A 17,469-nucleotide genomic window follows, 5' to 3' on the forward strand; every position below is an offset into this window, starting at 1 on the left:
CATCCTCCTCCTCACTGTCTCTCTGCATATTTGTCCTCTGTTCTTTGGAGGCAACAATTCTGTGACTGCGTGTTTGTCTGTGAGTACACTATGTGTGCGTATGTTTGTGTGTGCACATGTGTGAGAGATTGACTGTGAGATTCAGTAGCTACGCAGAGTGTTTTGTGGATATGGTTTCTATAGTGACCTGGGCAGCATTAAAACCATGCAACAACCATTTTGACTGCATCCCGGTGCTTCCACCATATACTGTTAACTTCATCACTGTCTCTGTCTGTGACAAGCTGGAGGACTGTTCTCTTTTCCAGGTTGTTGCCTTGTTAGATCATTGCTCTAAGTCTGTGTCATGAGATTATTGTTATATTTGCTGTGTGCAACAGCAGAGGATTGTGGGAAGGCTATTGTGAGCTCTGAGTGTTCTACCCTGATGGGCTGCTAAGACACAAACACGCCGTGAGCGCCCAGATCAGAGCGCAGAAATATCTGTGGGAGAGGAGAAGAAAGGAGTGTTTTAGAGTTGTTCTCTCTCAGAAAGACCGGAGCTCTTAATTATTCATAAGCAACTACAGGCAGCTCTACTGGCTCTGAAACGAGAGCCTCTACTCAGCAAATACTGGAGATAATTCACTGAATCCAAAATATCCTGCTAAACAGGGTGTGTGTGTATGTGTGTGTATGTCTGTGTCTTGATGCAGGCGGGTGTACAGGCATTTCTATGGGTGCCTGTATGCATACTTGTCCATCTACATGTGTAAAAGCAAGTGTGTGTGTACATGTGTGTGTGTGTGTGTGTGTGTGCAGGGTGACTATATAGGGTACTAGAGAGATTTTTCTGTTATCAGTCCCGCTGCTCCTTTGAGAGGCAAAAGGAACTAGGTCACTCTGCAAGCTTGGTTTTGGATACATTCATAGACACACACAGATGCACACACAAACAAACACATGCAAACACATGCACACTCATACCTCTAAGCCTGGTTTTGGGGGATGAATTGTACGGCTGTGAAGTTTAGCCCAAATGTGGCAGGCGTTCAGCTGGATTATAACTGAATCCACAAAGGAAACAATTTATCTCTGCAAATTATCATGTGATTTCAGACCCAAATCCTTTCATGGCAACCTCTTCTATTCTACTGAATAATGGCACATCTCTCTCTCTCTCTCTCTCTCTCTCTCTGTCTCTGTATGTGTGTGTGTGTGTATGTGTGTGTGTATTTGCGTGCTGTCCACAGCAGGTTGGAAGAAGAGCAATTTGATGATCTATTGTAATTATAATGATGCTGGCAATGATTTGGACAAAGAAGATGAGGATTACTGTGCTGATGCCTATGCATGCGTGCCTGCTGTGCTGCTGCAACATGTACATGTACTGCAGGGAGCGATTTCATGTGTGACTAAAGTCCACATCAGTGTCCAGTCCACATCACAGGTCACTTCGCCGGTCCCACGTGTGCCACACATTGTCCCTTAACCCCACCCCCCTTCCATGTCCTGTTGTTTATGTTGTTATGTTTAGACACATAAATAATTACTCCTTCCAAATGCCTACTATGTTAGGCAGCATGTATTGGCAGGCTATATATTATTTATAAGCCCACTCAATGGGCGAGGGGTTATGGCTGTACTGACATCTTAGTTACAGTATGTTATTGTGGTTTATTTGTGTATGCACAGTACAGTAACGGCTATTGCAGCTTGACAGAATTCATGGTTTGAAAAGATGAATGTGTTACAGTTTGTGTTTGGCAACTGTTTCTGTACATTTTAAGTGCCTTACATAGCTGGGATGTTATCAGGTTTAACATATTAGGTTAAAAAAGATGCTTTACATTCCTCAGTGAGCAACAGTAGTCACAATGTGTTACAACTAAATAGATTACAGAAACTGAGTGTGTGTGTGTGTGTGTGTGTGTGTGTGTGTGGGTGTGGGTGTGTGTGTGTGTGTGTTTGTTAGTGAGTTTGCATATGTGAATGTAAGAGTGTTTGGGGGGTGTATGGGGGATAGTGGTCAGAGGGGGGCTATGTGAGCAGGATATATTTGGGTAGTTTTGAGTGGAAGCAGCAGGGGTCAAATGGTTTAAGTGCTTTTTTTTAACAGTGGAATTCAGCCTGCTGTGTACGTCCCATCTCTCTCTCTCTCTCTCTCTCTCTCTCTCTCCCTACTTCTACCTCCCTTCCTTCCCCCCAAACCCTCACCCTCCACTGCCCCCCACCTCCCCTCCCCTCTCTGTTCATGCAGGCAGCAGTGGGCTGTAATCACTAAATTACTGTTTTCACTCTCAGCTCCAGTCACCACACTGCACAGCTCCCCCGCCTCTCTCTCCCCCTCCTGCTCTCTCTCTCTCTCTCTCTCTCTCTCTCTCTCTCTCTCTGTGTCTCTCTCTCTCTCTTCGTCTGTGTCTTTATCTCGCGTCCTATTTCTTTTGCTTTCCTCTCTCTCTCTCATGTCCCTCTCTCTCCACTCCGTCTCCATTATTTATTGTGAAGCCGTCTTACTGTAAGCTGCCTTCATGAGAGGAAGAGAGTGAACGAGAGAGAGAGAGAGCGAGAGAGAGAGAGAAAAAAGAAAGAGATGAGGAGAGAGAGGGGAATTGGGGGACAGGGGGGGAGGGTGAGGAGATGGGAGGAGGATGGAAAGTTTGGAAGATGGAATGAATTAGCCTAATGCATCGCTGATGAAATGATGAAACACAGGGGTTTCATAATGAGCACACTGCCCGCCTCACCACCGCTTGGGTTCTGTATCTGTTTATCCATTCTGTCCGCACTCACATCTCCCGTCTAAAACCGAGCGTATTCCTCAGACGTAAAACCCTCCATTCTTCAAAATCTGGAAACCTCTTCCCCGGGAGGAATCACAGTATTTGTCACCCCAGCTATTCAAGCTAAGAAGAAATATAATTCATCGGAAATTTGGAATGAATTCCCACGACATTGAGAGCGAGGTCCCTGAGAGGACCTGACAGAGGACAGGATGACAAATGAATCTATGTGTCACGTCGAGCCGAGCCGAGCCGAGCCAAGGCAGGAGGCCGCGGTAGCTTTCCTCTGTCCTCTCCAACCTCTCTCTTGTAGCACAGGGTGAGGGGAGAGAGGAAGAGAGAGGAGAGGAGGGGTTGTCATGGGAACAGACATGGAGAGCCCTGTGTGAGTGAAGAGGCTTGAGACAAAATGACAGAATAGTGAAGCGATAGAACGTGGGAGAGGCTGCACAGTCAGACAGATATAAAAAAAACAAAAAAACAACACCACGCACACAACATAGTGGCTCTCTGGAAATACTCTCTGTTTGTGTTTCAACACTAAACCAACTACGGTACAAGGCGGATATCACAAATAAAAGGTTCCCTTCCCAAGTAACCCCATAAGCTGCGTGCTTGTTTGCTTTTCTATGAGGGTGGGTGCAGGAAAAGATCTAACGATCCGTTTCTTTAGGTTGTACTTCAAAACGATCCCCTCACCTTCCTCCAATTATAACTCAATATAACAGTGCTGAAACAGAATCTCTCTCCCTCTGTCTCTCTCTCTGTCTCTCTCTCTCTCTCTCTCTCTCTCTCTCTCTCTCTCTCTCCCTCCAGCCGATCCCCACCAGTCCCACCAGTACCTCTCCCACACCCGGTGGAACCTTGGGCATGTCCAAAATGGACGCCCCCAGCATGCAGGACGTCTTTATTCTCTCCCCTGTCTCTGGACTCTACAGTACCAGGTCAGACATTCACACACACATACACACACACACACAACGCAGATGTTTGATGACGCTGATGACAGTGATGATGACAGCTCCGATCTCTGTCCCCCCCCCTCAGGGAGGAGCTGGGTCTGATGTCATGTGACGACATCAGCCGCTACAGCGTGAGCTCCCAGTCCGGCTCCAAAGGCTCTGAGGCGGTCAGCTACTACCTGGACCAGGACAGCGGTCAGTACTTCTCTCTGCTGGAGGGAGACGGACCCCCGGGGCCCGACTATGACAGGGGGGGCCGTAATACGGGGGTCCGCCGACGGGACAAGACCCCCACCCATGGTAAGACAGAGTGAGAGAGAGAGAGAGAGAGAGAGTAGACAACATGCTGTTTGAGTGGCTCTGGCCCTGTGCTTGTTGTGTGTTGTGTGGACCACCATGCATCCTCATGCCACTTCTCTCACCTCCAATTTTCATCTTTTCTCCTTCTGTTTTCGTCGTTCGTCGCACGCTACACGGCTGTACTTGTGTGTGTCTCTACCTCACGTATACACACCTCCCCGAAAACACTGGTCACATGCCAAAAGGGTCGGTCCATTCACGTCTACAGTACCCAGACTGTCTCCAGCTCCCTGCCTGCCCCCCGCCCCCCCCCACCCCACTTTCTCTCTTCTCACCCCTCCACTCCTCCAGCCCTCAACCACGTTGTCTCTCGGTCACCGTCTTCCCCGCGACCCCTCCCCCCTAGCCGACTCTCTGATTGCTGATTGGTTGTTCCAGGTGACCTCAGACCCGTTTCCATGCCTCCGGAATATAATTGGATGGCCGAGGCCAAGGAACCCAGCATGGGCAAGAGAGGGAGCCGAGGTACACACACACACACACACACATATACACACACCCAAACACACAAACGGGTCGGATTGGTGCCGTGCTTTGCTTCATACTCAGCTCAAAACATTTCAGCTCATCTTCTGGTCCATGGTGGTGTGGTTGTGTATGGATACATATCTGCCAGGTATGTATCTGACAAAGCGATACAGAAACATAAATGCATGGAAATTGCATTTATACAGCTGCTCAGGAAATGAAGGTATTTGAATGTGACCGATTCTACCAGCTCCACCGTTTTGCGGCGAGACTCGATCTGTATTCAACCAAGGATCCTCCACTCTACCGTCAGAAAGTCTATGAATAACATTAAAGCACAATACTACTGTTGGGGGCCTCCCTTTCTCTCTCTCTCTCTCTCTCTCTCTCTCTCTCTCTCTCTCTGTCTCTTCCTCTCTCTCACTCTCACGCTTTGTCCCTGTCAACCTCTAACATACTTTCACAAATTTGTATTGTATCATATTTAAGTATATGGATAATAAACAAATGAGGTGAGAAGCTGCTACTATGCTGAGCCAAAGTAGATTAAACCTCATATTTTCTGTGACTGACAAGATTTATCAATGGCGCCGTCCAAATCAACATAATCATTGCAAACGGATTATCTGAGGTACTGGATGTCTTGGCTGTGGATCCATATCAGATATTACAGCTCCGAGGCACTCCTATACTCTGTTTCAAGGCTCTATCCTTTGTTGTCAGGTTGTTATCTTTAACTGTCTATTCACCATCGTCTGTTTCTAGTCTGGGGTTTTCTCTCTCCTCCAGGATGCTTTGGTTTTCCTCCCCCAGTCAAGGGCTTTTCCATCCCTCTCTGTGGAGTCTGTCCATCCTCTAACCGCTCCATCCCTCACTCCCGCAGACTCGGACAACTCCCTGCTGCGTTACCTTAGCGACGACAAGATCCTGGTGATCGAGGAGGAGCCGGAGGGTCCAGGAAGAGAGAGCCGACGGGATTCCACCAGGCGCTCTCGGCGCAAGAGCCGCAATCCCAGCAGCCCCAGCTTTCCCATCAGCCCCTCCATGCTGTCCTCCACCCTGCGCCTGGACCAGCCGCCCGATGCTATGTCTGTATGTACACAGTCTTTTAAATTAGGCTTTTTTTCACCTATATAATAACTAACATTTTATCATTTTCAGTTTTAACTTAAATTTTTGTTTAGTTTTAGTCAGTTTCTAGCTTGCTTCTGTATTCTATATTTAGTTATAATTGTGTTTTGTTTAATAGAGGCTGGTTTTGCTATTATTATTATGTTATTGCCTGATTCTACACAAGTGTCTGGAACAGCAAACAACCCCCACCGCTCTCACCCTTCCCATCCCCTTGAGCTATGGTGGCCTGTAATGGACACAAACAATAAAGTCTCTTTTTCACAACAGAGATGAGTAAGCTAGCTAATTAAACAGAGATCTAACAGAACGTGTAGTGAAAAGGTAATATATCATGATGCAAAACACTGTGTGTGAATCTGTGAACACCATGACCTGATTGACCAAGACTAGATTGTGAGAGGGAGAAAGGTGCGTGTGTGTGTGTGTGTGTGTGTGTGTGTGTGTGCGTGTGTGTGTGTGTGTGCGTGTGTATGTGTGTGAGTGTGTGTTTGTGTGTGTTTGTGCGTGTTTGTGTGTGTCTAAGTGTCAAAAGAGTCAAGCTGGAGGTTGAGGATGTCCTCTCTGAGAACTGTGAGGCATCAGGATTAGTTAATAATAGATGTGCGTGTGAATGTGTCTGTCTGTGTGTGTGTGTTTGTGTGTGTTTGTGCGTGTGCGTGTGCGTGTGCGTGTAGCAGCATTTTAAAGTTGTCAACGTGAAGCTAATCTTAACAATTTAGCTATACTTTTGGGTAGTCTAATCTATAACAATGCTATTTTATAGTTATTTTATAAAGATGATCAAATGTTTTAAATATAAAATATTGATCTGAAAAGTAACTAGTAACTATAGCTGTGAAATAAATGTAATGGAGTAAAAAATACAATATTTCCCTCTAAAATAGTACAGAGTAGCATAAAATGGAAATACTCAAGTAAAGTACAAGTACCTCAAAATTTTACTTAAGTACAGTATTTGAGTAAATGTACTTAGTTACTTTCAACCACTGATATTCTGACTTAGCCTCTGTCTCGACTTATTTTCAACAACACTTTGTTTTATCTGCATTCTGGAATTAATATCGTTCTGCACTTTCTTGTCAGCTCACAATGTGATTTAGCACTTGTATTTCTTCTGTTTTCCTTTTGTTGCAGTGTTTTGTCAGTGTTTCCTGTTGTTTATGCTCTTTCTCAACTTTCCCTGACTTTCCACTTTCGCTCCGTTTGTTTCCACCAGCTGAGGATTTAAAAAACAGCCAGCAGCTTCTGAAAGCAGCTGGTATCAGATACATAACTCAACTCAATTCACTTCTGCTGCACCCAAACCGTGCTGAACCATGAACAAAAAAAACGATGGAGAATCCCACTGTACCGTGACAGCATGGGTACAGTCCGGCACACTGCTGTAGTGGAAAGAGCGTATCCGTCCGGTGCCAAAGCTTCACCACCATGTGACCTCAGCAGCGGCTTGTGTTACCATAAGGGCCGTTAAAGTTTGATAAAGACATTGTTTGAACAGATGCCACTGTCTGAGCACAGACACAGTGAGATGTGTAGTGTGTCTCCCTCCTCTGAGAGCCAATATTTATAGTAAGCAATTCTCTCTCTCTGTCTGTCGTTAATGAGACCGGTGTCGGAGAGCTGTGGGAGGAAATTGGTCGGTGAGTGTCTTGAATACAGGCAGGAGAAGTCAACTGCTGAATGCAAATGTGCAGACTACGGTAGTTTTACCTATTCTGACTAGGGTTGGGTACCAAAACCTGGTACCACTATGGCACCAGTTCCCATATGAACGGTACCTACCGCACCAGATCACAACGCAGATTACGATGCCTCATTTTGGTGCCACTTTAACCCTCATCCTACCAACATATTTAACATACAAGGACTACCGACTGGGGTCCCTGGGGACCCCAAGAATAAACTACTGTAAGAAACAACCATCATAGCAAAATGTAAACTTATTTCTTCTCAAAACATTATTAGTTATGTAATTAACGTCATCTGAAAAAAAAACAGATTATTATTATTTTAGGAAAGTTACAGTTAATTAAATGATGTATTATATTTCTGACTCTGAACATCATCTTACCTTAGGAAGAGCAGTATTCAGGGTCACAGAGCACATGAGGATCTGTGTCTGCTGCATCTGTGTCTGTCTCCTTCAAAATGACTGACAGAGTGCCCCTACCCCCCCTGATAGTGTGTGATACTTTAAATTAGGACCCATGGCAAACATGAACTCAGTAAATAGTTCCATCTATTAAAACTGCATAGGCGGAATTGGGTGCTTTTGACTGGGGTCCTCCAGGGCCCCAACACATTGGTATTTTTAAAAAGCACTAATTAAAACAGAAACAGAAAACAATGATATGAAGTTATTAGGAACACATTGATTGACAAAGTCATGAGAAATTGGAATGATAGAATAAAGCACCTGTGAGATATGACAAAAAGTATTCCTCTGGGGTCTGAGGGTACCCCAGTCAGTAGGATGAGGGTTAAAATACAATGCCCGGTTCAGACGGGGTGCGGAAAGCGTCATACAGTATCACAATGTCTCACGCGAGTTGCAGCTGGAGCTGTTCAGACCAGAAGAGCCGGCCAGCAGGAGGAGAAATACCTGGTGGAAATAGACAGTAGGCTGCTGACACTCTGCTCCAACAGCCAAGGCAACAACATCCAAAGGAAATATTGCCAGAGAAGAAGTGCAAGGTAGCGGACTCACTGGAAGTCTGCATGGAGCGCCTCCTAAAAATCTGCATCAAAGCGAATTTTGACAATGGACAGCAGCGCTAAACCCCGGTGGACTTTACTGGAGTGTGCCGTGAAGTCCGCAGGTCTGCAAATCAGCCGAGGTCCGCTGAAGTCCGCTGAAGTCCGGACATTTGGACTCAGCAAACATCACCTCGATAGCATTAGCCAAGCTGATGCGGATCCCCTAAGGTGGTACATAGGTCAGTGGTTCTCAGCATGGGGTCCGGGGACCACCAGGGGTCCTTGAGGGGGTTCCAGGGGGTCCACAGCAAATTGATGAATTGTTAAACTTCAGCATTATTTAATCTACAAGAAGTTAACACAATTAGAGAATGTAGAAGAATGACTGTTTTGATCACAGTTTCTCTGTTATCTCTCTACCTACAATACAGACAATCATGGGATTCTGGACAAAATCATATCTAACAATAAAAATATTCTCAGATTTGGGTCCAAGAGACAAAATCTCATCAAATGGGGGTCTGTGGCTCTAATGTGGACTAAATTGGGGGTCCAAAGGTTGAGAATCACTGACACAGGTGCTGCAAAACAACACATCAGAGTAAATGTATAATCTCAAAATCACTAGAGTCTGTTTCATTTACACACATCGAACTATGAAGGTTGCTTTTGGAACTTTTGTACAAAAAAGTTTGTGTTTTGCATGTTGCATGTTTAGAACGGAGGGGGAGTTTAAATTCTGTTCTGGACGCTGTGACGCCGACTTCATCTCCGTTTAAAGTCCCAGTGAAACGGCATTTTTTTTTAGAGCATCTTACTTCCTTATTGTGATGTATTTCCTGTCGAAACAGGATGTTGGGGCGGGGCGTAACGCAGGGAGGGATCATTCAAAAGTGTGAACCAATGGGAGATCAGTCAGGGAGAGAGTTTTATTGTTTTTATTTAAGCCTCCTGGTGCAGAATTTTGATATAAAAATCCAAGAAAATTGCAATTTCGTACTTTTTTTGGGGCATTTATTGTTAATCAGGTGTGTTTTATGATAGGTGAAATTAGCTAAGAAGGTGAGAAAGTGATTTTTCATTTCACCGTGACTTTAAATTTGGATTCATGTGAAGTTTTTCCAATCCGACCTGTTTGACCGCTGCGGCTCGTGCTCGGCTTGTTCAACACCTCGTAGTGAAATGTTTATTACAGCCCCGGGGGACAAAAGTAAGAGGAAGCCGAGCATCGATTTTACTCGAGTATGGAATTTATTGTTGTTCTATTAGCTGCGGCCGTACAGGCTCCGCCGCACCGCCGCACCGCTGGCTGATTAAAGGCCGAGACGCTCCCCGCTACCTCTATCTCTGCCCCCGCTGCTACGGCTCAGCAGAAAAATTCAGCTGAGTCGCCTCGGCTGTCACAAACGGAAATTCAGCATGCAGACCTCAAAGACAAACCCCAAAACCTCAAAGAGGTACAGACCTATTTAGATATCGTTGATTTAAGCTGTTTTGCTAAGCCTCGGGTTATTTCTCCTCCCAGCGGACCAAGTTTGGTTGACAAATAGACTCAATTAGCTTACGTGTTCCCGCAGAGAGGGGCGGCTGTCTTCTGAAGGTCTTTCACGGTTAACCGTTAGGAAGGAGTGAAAAGTCTGTGTGACTCTGGCTCTTTCTCTGATTCTCTTACTCTCTCCTCTTTATCCTTCTCTGATTCTCTCACAGTCTCTTTCTGTCTCACTCTTTCTACTCTCCCTGTTGTTTTTGTCTTTCTGCCTCCTCTAAGAGTCCTGGACCCAGATTTACTAAAACCTTTAGTGGGTACAAAAACCTTTGCAATGTTCAAAGTCAGCACTAAGACTTGTGATTGGTGCAAGACAGTACTCTTGACCAATCAGGAGTTAAGTTTTTATACATGATAAAAGTTTTTGCATTCATTAAAGTCTTTAGTAAATCAGGGCTCTGGTGTGCGTAAGTATGTTTATGGCGGCAATAAGTAAGGTTTTTACTGCCCCATATTACAAAATGACCATAATATATCTGCAGGGAGTTGATAGGGTTGTTGATCAATACCAATAACTCAATGATGTCTTTGCAGAAGACTGTGTAGGAGGAGATACGTTTTATCGATGCTGTTGCAATTCCTACCAGTCGCCAATAAAGGTCGATAGCCCCTTTAAAGGTTTAATAAACGTAAAGAAAGAGATTCACTTAAACACAGTTCAGCAGCATGACTAGTTTTTTTTATATATTGTCAGAATCTGCTTTGTCGGCGTTCCTTAATGTGCTAGAAGTGATTTTCAGACTGTTCCTCCAGACAATGGCAGTGAATGGAGAGAGAAAAAAACACAATTCTCTAATCTCCTCTACCTGAGCAACAGATCACAGAATCACTGATTCTGGGGTTTTATCATGGAGGAAGAGACACAACTTTTACTTTATTGTGTTATACTATGAGGACAATGCAATAAAGTGATCTCAAAATTGGGCCCAGTTGGCTAAGACACATAACATGTAACCATAATGTCCTGGGTTCAAATCCAGCTGGGACCTTCGTCGCATGTCATCCCTCTCCCCTAAAACTTTTCTGTCTGTTTCTGCTTTCAAAGATCAAAAAATAGACTGAGACAAGCTAAATGAAGGTCTCTCTCTCTGTGTCCTCCAGGTGTGAGTTTATCTCTACATGGGTCTGAGCCCCAGTGGCGGATCCCCCACCGACGCAGAGTCCCGCTGCAGCCCTCGGCCTCCGGCTACCAGGCGGCGGACCGACCTCTTTCCTTCCCCTCCCGCGGGACGGCAGACATCATGGAGGAATCCTCGGCCGAAGCCCCGGACTCCACCAGCACTCGGGACGACGCTCCTCCCCTCGGTGAGATCCCGTTCACTTATTAGACCCGCTTGCCTCAAGTCTTTTCTAATGCAGCAGAAAGGTCAGAGAGGTGGTTTGAATCCCTGGGTTGGCTGGGAAACTCTGGGTGGGTGACGTGGATAAGTGAGGCTTTCCCCTCCTTCAGCAACCAGAGAAATCCCTTGAGCAAGGCAGCAAACCCCCCAACAGCCTCACTGGAACTGCTTAGTGGGCAAGAATAAAAGACTGTGGTTGTACTGGGCGGCTTCCAGGAATGAGAGTGTAACTGGGCAACGTTGAAAAAGAGCATATTGTACCTGCTCAGCAAATGTTGCTTAGGTGAATGAAAAGAAAAATCTACTAAACACTTTTGCAGGTGGCCAACCTGTGTGGCATCACTTTCCACCTACATTTGACTCTTTAAATTACCTGTGTTTAATGCAATGATGACCCAAAATAACACCTTATCTCCTGACCACATAATTCTTAAGTTTGCATGCTTGTAGCTAGCCAAGTCAAGTCCCAGGTGTTTCAAACAGACTATTGAGCAGTAGAAATTAACAGTTGGACATATACATTGATAAACGTTGAAGCAGAAAGAAATTAATGACGGCGCCAATTAATGCGATTACTCTTTTGTAATAACTGTTGGATAATGTAATTTAATCTTGTAGCATCATGATGGTCTGTTTATCTGTTGTATTACCTTTTATTCCTATTTTTTATATTTCTTTTTCGGCACACACTTTTATGTAAAGTTCAATCTGTTTTTAATTGTATCTCTGTTTGTTTGTGTGTTTTTAGTTGTACCTGTTTACCTCATATATTACCTTTTATTCCTATTTTCTATTATATATATATATATATATATTTTTTTTTTTTATCTTTCTATCATTCATTGTGGTTTTCACATCACTGCGTTTGGGTTTTATTGTATGTAAAGCACTTTGTAAACATTGTTTTTAGAAAAGTGCTATACAAATAAAGTTATTATTATTATTATTATTATTATTATAAACTGATAATTAGATAATTGATCATTTAAACTTTGTTCCGCTCCATGGGACACTTAAGAAAAGATGAGGAGTTTCCTATACATTTATCGTTCCCTGGAACACTGCATCTGTCACATAAATTATGTAATATGTATAAAAGACAATCTCATGCAATATTTACAGGGTGTAAACACCATCTCAGGATCTGATGCAACTATCCCTTGTGCTATTTTGGGGGAGCACCTATGTAGAAAGCTGGGGGGGGGGGGGGAGTACAGGTATCACCTACACCAGTGATTCTCAACCTTTTTCATATCAAGAACCGCTAATTTAGTCCACATTAGAGCCACAGACCCCAATTTGATGAGATTTTGTCTCTTGGACCCAAATCTGAGAATATTTTTATTGTCAGATATGATTTTGTCCAGAATTCCATGACTGTCTGTATTGTAGGTAGAGAGATAACAGAGAAACTACGATCAAAACAGTCATTCTTCTACATTCTCTAATTGTGTTAACTTCTTATAAATGAAATAATGCTGAAGTTTAATAATTCATCAGTTTGCTGGGGGACCCCCTGGAACCCACTCAAGGACCCCTGGTGGTCCCCGGACCCCACGTTGAGAACCACAGACCTACACTACCCTGACATTGCATTTACTCCTTTAATAGTCTAAAAGGACAGCTGCCACTGCTTAACTGAAACAGCCTCTTCACCAGTTCATTAATCAAATAGTACTGACAATCACAGGCTAAACAGATGGATGGCCCCTGCTGGCTTGAAATGGCTCATTCAGCAGTCTGGAAAAACACTCAACAAACAACCCATACAATTTGATCCGATTCGAAACGGTAATATTCACATATATATCATACATTTTCTTTGCAGGTAGCCAAACATTTTTTATCCTTTCTGATCATTTCCCCCCCCCTCCAGTTGTGAAGGACGTCAAGGTGCTTCTGGAGAGGGAGAGGTCAGAGTGCATCAGCAGCCCGTCCAGAGACGACGACTCCACCCTGCTGAACCCGGGGACACACAGCAGCATCCTGGACGACAACACCAGGACCGACTCCTCCCTGCCAGAGGTCAGTGACCAGGGGGGGGGATCTCTGGGTTTCGATCTCTAGCCACCTTTTCATGGCATAACAATAGTCCAGTGAGTGACACAGGTCATGTAAAATTATTAAAACGTCCTCTCATTTTTAAAAACAATGAAAAAGCCACTCTGAAATCTCTGTTCGCACGTGACTAATATCACCTGTGGATGTGAAGTGATCTCTAATAATTGCGGTGTAATTTAAGTACAAATTCCGTAATATATATATATAAAATACCGTAATATGGTGAAGACCGAGGTCCCCTGATAATACGAATCCCATGCAAATCCCATGCAATTTTTCTTCTTCTTCCTCTTGACGGTCGATTTCTTTCTTCCTGCCGTCATGAAAAATGGAGGCAGCAGTGGAATCTGTAGTGGAAGTTTTGCTTTGCTAAATCAGGAAGTGACAAATTGAAAAATCTTGACCTTTGAATCTGGGGCACCGGTTATTTCAGCAAATGTAATTTTCCTGTGAGAATGCGGTTCAGGAAACACACAGAGGGTGAGGGGTAATTCATTGCTTACATGCAGGTCCCATACATAACAATAATTCTTTGTGAATGGGGTTAAAGATGTGGTTTGTGATCCTTAAAGGGGCACTTCACCATAAGACGATAGATGATATAATTCATGCATCTCACACATATGCAAAAAATATAAATTATGTGACATGATATAGGTGAAAAGTGGCCATGACCAAAAGTTTCAGTGATTTGTTACTGTTGGTATAATAGCTTCTGTAACTAAATGAATAGTGTTTATTAGGAATTAAAAGTGCAGGAAAGCGTTAAAAACCAGTTACCTAATGCAGTGGTTCTCAACATAGGGTCCGGGGACCACCAGGGGTCCTTGAGGGGGTTACAGGGGGTCCCCAGCAAAATTCAGAATTGTTAAACTTCACCATTATTTAATTTACAAGAAGTTAATACAATTGGAGAATGTAGAAGAAATGTAGACAAAATCGTATCTCACAATAAAAATATGCTCAGATTTGGGTCAAATGGGGGTCCGTGGGCCTAATTTGTACTACATTAGGGGTCCTTCATATGAAAAAGGTGGAGAATCACTGACCTAATGAAATCATAATGGGGCCTACACATCAGTCAAAGGATAAAGGAGTGTTGATGTGAATTACCAGTGAATTTTCCCCTTTGTCGCTCTCCCTCTCTCATCCTCTCTCCTGGTGTTTTCTCCTCTGCGGTCTCTCTGGTCTCAGGGGGGGAGGAGCAAGTCCAGCGGCCTTTGCTTCAGCGATGGAAAGTGCCGCATCGACTACATCCTGGTTTACAGGAAGTCCAGCTCGCAGTCGGAGAAGAGGGAGGTGTTCGAGAGGAACATCCGCGCAGAGGGCCTACAGATGGAGAAGGAGGTGAGGAGCGTTTTCAGCACTGGTTCAATTCACTGTGGTGGCTGCGGTTAGATGAATATAGTGCTTAGCTGTTATTGGTCTATTAATAATAGGCCAGTCAGTGTCGTATATGACCATTATTACCCAGAATCCTCGATGTCTCTCACCTCGAGGCCGCCCTCCAGCCTTGGTGTAAGCAAAATCATTTCTGCTCTCGCTGCTCTAATGATCGTACCAGCAGAGTACAGCGAATTCTCACTTTCTGGATAAAGTGCAAAGTCAAAATTGCTATATCTTTTGAAAAGTGATGATCACAAACACTGAGGGGCCTGGGGCCTGGGGGCCTGGGGGCCTGGGGGCCTGGGGCCTGGGGCTTCTGTCCTGACAGAGAATTAGCTTGGCTGTGATTATTTTGGAAAACCAGCAGCTGCACAGTGACAGTTATTTGCGTTGTGCAACATGAGCAATATCAATACCAATTTCTGTGTAATGGCAATTTATTGTCCAGTCCTATAATGCATGTAATCTCAATGACCAGACTGCTGAATTTTACAAAGCACTGAGGCTTTTTGTGCCCAGATCTCACAGACTCTGACAGCTGAGTTCTTTCATGAAACCAAAACAAATGTGCTGATGGCAATTTTCTCCATTCCTGGTTCTTATTTTGCGAAAGAGTCACTTGAAAGGGTGAAACAGTGCAATGATTGTGCTGTGCATGTTTATATGTGTGTGTGTGTGGTGTGTGTGTGGTGTGTGTGTGTGTGCGTGTGTGTGTGCGCGTTAGCTTTTACACCCTCCGCCGATGCAGTAGCAGCAAGGTCATCGTTATCTGGAGCATGCAGGGGAAGACAATGGCTCTTGTCTCCTTGAATAGCCCACTTGTGTGTGTGTGTGTGTGTGTGTGTGTGTGTGTGTGTGTGTGTGTGTGTGTGTTTCTTGCGTGGAGTCACATGGTTATTTTTAGGTCTCTTCTCCTGTTTCCCGTGCCTTTAGACCGACTCCCACACTGTGAGGCGGGGAAAACAGGTCAAGAGGAGAGATTAACCCTGCAAACATTTTGGCGTTGAGTAGATGTTGATGCGATGCTGAAAACCCGAGTTTTTTTTTTTTTTTTGTGAAACTGGGACCTAAATATCTTTCTGGCATCAGTTTACAAAGCTGTTTTAATTCATTATTATTAGTGATTTAGGCTGATAAGAAGCCTGGATTTTTACATACAAATCTTGCCTAGTGCAGCTTCAACAAGTGTCTTAGTCCAAGATGGCGGTGTGCCACGACAAGCTAGTGAATTATGTTCTACTGCCCGATTTTGAACCATTACAGAGCATGAAGTGCAAAAACCCAAATGGGATTTTGCCATATATTAAAGTCAATTTTCACACATTACAACCAAACTGATTAAATGACTAATTTGTTCCCTTTTTTGTATTAGTGTGTGTTGGGTCTGAGCAGTGCACACACACTCGCCTGTCTGGAGAATTCAAACCTCACAGCAACCAGTTCTCATGTTGCAATGTGTGTGTGTGTGTGTGTGTGTGTGTGTGTGTGTGTGTGTGTGTGTGTGTGTTACTCCACAGTCTTCTGTGACCAACAGTGATGTGATCTTCCTGAAGCTCCACGCTCCTTGGGATGTTCTGTGTCGCTACGCAGAGCTGATGAACATCCGCATGCCCTTCAGGTGAGAGAGAAGACTGCTAGTAGTAGTAGTAGTAGTAGTAGTAGTTATAGTAGTAGTAATAAAAGTAGTTTGTGCTGAAACAATTAGTCAATTAATCAATTAGTCAGTCGACAGAAAATGTATAGATTATAATGTTGATAATCGATGAATCGTTTAGTCATTTATAAAAAAAATACCAAACATTTGCTTGTTACAGCTTCATAAATGCTAAGATCTGCTGCTTTTCTTGTTTCATATCAATATAAAATAAGTACTTTGGGTTTTTTGGCTGCTGGTCAGACTAAGGAAGACATCTGAAGAATCACTATGGACTTCACAATTTTATAGATGAAAAGATTAATCGATTAATCGAAAAAATGTATCGATTCATCAAGGGTTAGTTAATGCTTAATAAGCATTAACTAACCCTTAATTAACAGTTAACTAATGTGTAATTTACTAATAGTGTTCATGTTAACTAAGGTATTAATTTATACATTATTTAATAGTTTATAAAGAGGACTATTAAATGTATGAATTAATACCTTAGTTAACATGAACATCATTAGTAAATGATTACCAGACACATTAGTTAACTGTTAATTAAGAGCATTAACTAACCCTTAATTAATGTACCCTTATTGTAAAGTGTTACCTCATTGTACACTAAATTCATTATTAATCACCTTCTAAATATTTCAGGAGGAAAATCTTCTACATGCACCGGCGGCACAAGTTCATGAGCAGGTGAGCGGTGGATTTGACCGTCAGAATCAGACCGCTGTGACGCTCTGAGTCTTTCCTCTAAAACTCTCTAAAATCTTTCACGTTTCAAACCAAACTCACTTGCAGGATGGAGAAGCGCATCAACAAGTTTCGAGGCTGGCTTCCCCGCAAGCCCATGAAGTTCGACAACGACACTCTGCCCGACCTGGAGGAGAACGAGAGCTTCACCGCCCCCTTCAGCCGCTCCAGGATACACCAGTGAGTTTTGGGGAACTGACCTTTAAAAGGATAGGTTCGCTGATTTTGCTCCTATATGTAATGAGTCTCTTCATCCCTGTAGCTGTTGGACCCACAGACAGTCTTGTCTCCAGTCAGCTGTCAGCTGAAGCAGCGAGCTCCGCTGCCTCTTGCTGCAACAATGAGTCCAAAC

At 43.9% G+C, this 17,469-nt stretch overlaps 1 protein-coding gene across 1 annotated transcript in view; it reads left to right on the plus strand.

Annotated features, from left to right (window-relative positions):
* Positions 1–3,641: 3,641 nt before the first annotated feature.
* LOC139659328 (anoctamin-4-like) overlaps positions 3,642–17,469 on the plus strand; it is a 51,679-nt gene continuing 37,851 nt past the window's right edge. The window contains exons 1-10 of the mRNA XM_071537559.1: positions 3,642–3,706; positions 3,810–4,024; positions 4,463–4,549; positions 5,436–5,648; positions 11,031–11,234; positions 13,146–13,294; positions 14,525–14,677; positions 16,234–16,334; positions 17,016–17,060; positions 17,166–17,297. Of these exons, the coding sequence (XP_071393660.1) occupies positions 3,642–3,706; positions 3,810–4,024; positions 4,463–4,549; positions 5,436–5,648; positions 11,031–11,234; positions 13,146–13,294; positions 14,525–14,677; positions 16,234–16,334; positions 17,016–17,060; positions 17,166–17,297 (1,364 nt within the window). The remainder of the gene's footprint in view (positions 3,707–3,809; positions 4,025–4,462; positions 4,550–5,435; positions 5,649–11,030; positions 11,235–13,145; positions 13,295–14,524; positions 14,678–16,233; positions 16,335–17,015; positions 17,061–17,165; positions 17,298–17,469) is intronic.

Source organism: Centroberyx affinis, unplaced genomic scaffold (genome assembly GCF_046629955.1).
Source record: "Centroberyx affinis isolate AG114_WGS23_722 - 3 ecotype Tasmania unplaced genomic scaffold, CSIRO-AGI_Caff_v1 ptg003066l_1, whole genome shotgun sequence".
NCBI classification, from domain to species: domain Eukaryota; kingdom Metazoa; phylum Chordata; class Actinopteri; order Beryciformes; family Berycidae; genus Centroberyx; species Centroberyx affinis.